Source organism: Aplysia californica, unplaced genomic scaffold, assembly GCF_000002075.1.
Source record: "Aplysia californica isolate F4 #8 unplaced genomic scaffold, AplCal3.0 scaffold00656, whole genome shotgun sequence".
Taxonomy (NCBI): domain Eukaryota; kingdom Metazoa; phylum Mollusca; class Gastropoda; order Aplysiida; family Aplysiidae; genus Aplysia; species Aplysia californica.
The window spans coordinates 173,924-177,626 of record NW_004797926.1 but is presented as its reverse complement, the minus strand read 5'-3'; the positions used below and the strand labels follow the sequence as shown (position 1 = coordinate 177,626).

General features: G+C 42.6%; 1 protein-coding gene across 1 annotated transcript in view; it reads left to right on the top strand.

Annotated features, from left to right (window-relative positions):
• Positions 1 to 3,703, top strand: part of LOC101849241 (carnitine O-palmitoyltransferase 1, liver isoform) — a gene marked incomplete in the record, with an annotated part of 26,408 nt that overhangs the window by 10,242 nt on the left and 12,463 nt on the right. Inside the window, 2 exon segments of the mRNA XM_013087896.2 lie at positions 1,396 to 1,616; positions 2,328 to 2,404. Coding sequence (XP_012943350.1) covers positions 1,396 to 1,616; positions 2,328 to 2,404 — 298 coding nt within the window.

Below are 3,703 nucleotides of genomic sequence, written 5' to 3'. Positions count from 1 at the left end.
CCTCTCTCTCTCTCTCTCTCTCTCTCTCTCTCTCTCTCTCTTTCTCGTTCCTTACATAATACAAGTAGGTAATGGTATAAAGGCCAAACATGAAACATAACTGTGAAATGAAATATGTGTATGAGAGTGAAAACTACTTCTTAGGTTATACTACATGCACATTCGAAAGGGGAAACTTAGATTTACCTGCTCTGTAGCTTGCTAAAATAAAGCGGGATCGGAAACAGGGTGGGGTCTCGTCAAATACAAGAGTGAACCAGATGGTTCCGTCAATGAAAGCGATCCAAACGGCCGTCGAATCGAAAGAAGTATCGGCGGTGATCGTAAAGTACTTTTGGATGTTAACTACCGCGCGGCATTCTGTGACTGAGTATTGACGTCATAATATTTTTTTTAGCTATGGGGATTCATTTTGTCCAAGACAACCCAAACTTTACAAGAAGAGGAGTCCTGTGTGTCTTGCAATCAATATATTCTCAACTGCCGTAATTACACAAATCTTCATCATCTTGGTCGTTTAGTGGTTTGAAAAAAGAAATCCTTGAGAGCACAACGGTACTAAACATGTTACGGTCACACATGGTTGTTGTCGAGGTACAACCAAGGGCTAATTTGAAGAAAATGCGCCAGTTTGGGAAAGGGGATGGTGCCCTCCGGAAAAAGCCTCTAAAAATGAAATTGGGTCTCTCTTCAGAATGAAACATCGAGCGTCATCGATTCACCGGATGTTTAGGTACCTTAAGATGGACAAAGTTAAAATTCGATATTTTGACACAAACATCGTGTTTTGCAGGCCGGTGACATGCCTTAAAACAATATAGCGATATCAGGGTCCCTTCATACGTACAGTTCATTCACCGACAAACTGACAGTTTAACCGACGGACGCTAGATCTGGGTCATCGTTAAACTGACAGTTTGTCGACGAGAGAAGTTCCTGTTAGACGTACAGTTTTGTTATCGTTTAAATGTAGGTCCTTGACAAAACACACAAAACACACCGAAAACAATTAAGTTGGTAATCCGGCATTAAATTGTGTTCCGCGCGTGATTGTGACTAGTTTTGGGTCGCTGATCACGAAAACCTTTTTTTTTTATTTGACTAATATTTAGGAAAATTTGGGAATGCATTTTCAACTCCGCCTGGGGCAGCATCAAAGAAGCCGCTCCTTCGTCGGCATGCCTTCAGTTCGCCAGGCGGCAAATATCTGGCGCCGCCAGATAACTTGAGGTTGGACTGAGAACCCTTCGATATCGAGAGGATTGCTTGTTTTCACACTCAGTTTTACCGGGAAGTTGACGAGATGCCGGCCATCCTTTCGATATTCTACAGTTTGTCGATCAATGAACTGTACGTGTAAATGGGGCCTCATGGTTTGATTTTCTCTCCTTTTAGACGAAAACAAACCTTCACTAAGCACGAAGCTGTGGGGCCTTCTGGTGTACAGCATGTCAGGCTGGAAGCCCTCCCTCTACAACTGTCAATCAAGTTTGCCCCGCCTCCCGGTACCACCCCTCGCCACTGCCATTCAACAGCTGATGGAGTCTTTTGAACCTCTCTATCAAGACGACCCGAAGACATTGGAGGAGCTGAAGAGAGAAGCGGAGAAGTTTGTGGTAAAGTCTTTAGAATAAAATTTGATTAAGTGGGGGAGCATGCCTTAAGTGTGTCAAGTGGTAGTTTTCACTTAACCCGAATTTGAGTCTTAGTGGGAGTGTGTGCTATAAGTGGTTATGACAGTTGAACGTGAATTTGATTAAATGGAAGGGTGTGCCTTAAGTACATTCTGTAGAAAGTGAATTGGGTTAAATGGGAGAGTGTGCCTTAAGTTTGTTGTAGTTTTCATTGAACATATTATTATTACATTTGATTAATAAGCAGGGGAGCATGCCTTAAGTTTGTGGCAGGGTCTGTAAATGAGAATTTGATATAAAGTGGTGCAGAGTACCTTGAGTTCATGATAGTCTCCGTTGAGCTTGAATTTACTTTATGGTCTCTCCAAAGAGCTATTGAGTCTTGGGCGAGGAAATGAGACCGTGAAAAAAATGTTTCCTATTGATTAGCCCTCGGAAATCTTATTCTTTTAGCTTTTAGCTTGTGAAAGTAGTAATGTTTGTAAGAATACTATTACTCGTCCAACATGTACATGTATATTTCTATGAGTCTTACAGAGTTTGTTGGGTTTTATTCTTTCTTCTGTGTACACGTGTGTGCATGCGTGTGTGTATGTATGTGTTTGTATGTATTTGTGTTTGTCTGTATGTGTGTGTGTGTATGTATGTGTGTATTTGTGTGTGTGTGTGTGGGCGTGCGCACGTGTGTCACAGACAGGAGTGGGCCCCAAGCTACAGCGAGCTCTGGTGTTACGGTCGTGGTGGACGGAGAACTTTGTCAGCGACTGGTGGTGAGTAACCATGTACTAATACAGATAACTCCAATTTTTGTTTTAACCTTAATGTTCGGAAACCAAATGATATTTTACAATGCTGATAACACCCAGAAAAAGAAAAGTGCAATCTAGACCAGTTGTAGACCTGTAGAAAAAAAAAGTAAAGCTGTTCCTGCATCCGACCCGGACATGGGATTGCCTTGTTAGTTGAGACAACTTCCTGGGCCTTCAGCATTATGTGGTAGTCTGGCCAGTTCCTTTCCACGCAGCCATTACTTCCCCAACTCGAAGTCAGGTACCCATTACTGCTGGGTGAGCAGGAGGGGGTGAAAAAAATCCGTGTCCGAACCGAGGCTCGAACCCGGACTTTCCGCTTTGGAGATAAGCGCACTAACCGCTCCGCTGTCACTCCCTCTGTAGACCTGTAGCTTACAAAAATAAGCATTTTTGTTTGTATGTGCACATTTTTCATTTATCGTATATAAGGCAGAACTCGGTTCCATGATCCTTTTGCTCGGGTGACATAGTGAACGAAACAACTCACATTCTCTGCACCTCACTACACGGCTGCTGCACATGTTTTGGCATATGCAAGCTGATATTCGTCTGTAAACCGTTTCCTAAAAAATTTAATATATGTAATCTTGTAGCAATTAAGTGTATCATTAGTAGTATAGTGGCACGCATCCTCGGCGCTTTACAATGTCTTCTTTTTATTTAACACTAAATACATGTGCGTGAACGTACGTACACACGTACTGTAGATTAACGCTCTTCGCCAATCTTACGACTTGAAGAACTGTGTGTCTTCAGAGGAAGTGGCAGAACCAGCATGGTGCAGGGGATGTAAAGACGGGCTATTAACCAAATGAACACCGGAACAATCAGCAGGTGGACTCTGAGGTGGAGATTGGAACGGGGAGCGGAGCACGTATGGCAATGCCCGGAGTGATAGGATGTTGTTCCCAGGATCAAGTAATCAAGTAATCAAGTAATCAAGTAATCCTCACTTCATTCATCATGTGCAAATGGATACCCGGCCATAGACAGCGAAAGATCTTGACAATGTGTTAGTGTCCTAGTACCTGTAAAATAGCAACTGGCAGTGAATGCTTCCTGGGGAGTTGAGATTGTTTAAGAATACAATTATGTCCGTAGAAACAATACGAGAGAATATAAAATGCATAGAGCTTGCTGTTGATCGGGAATTTGTGCTTTACAATAAATGCTTTTTATTATTATCATTACACACAAGATGAGCAAACAAAATCCGTCTCCTGTTCTACTTTGGATCCCTCCCTCCCTCTCTTCCTC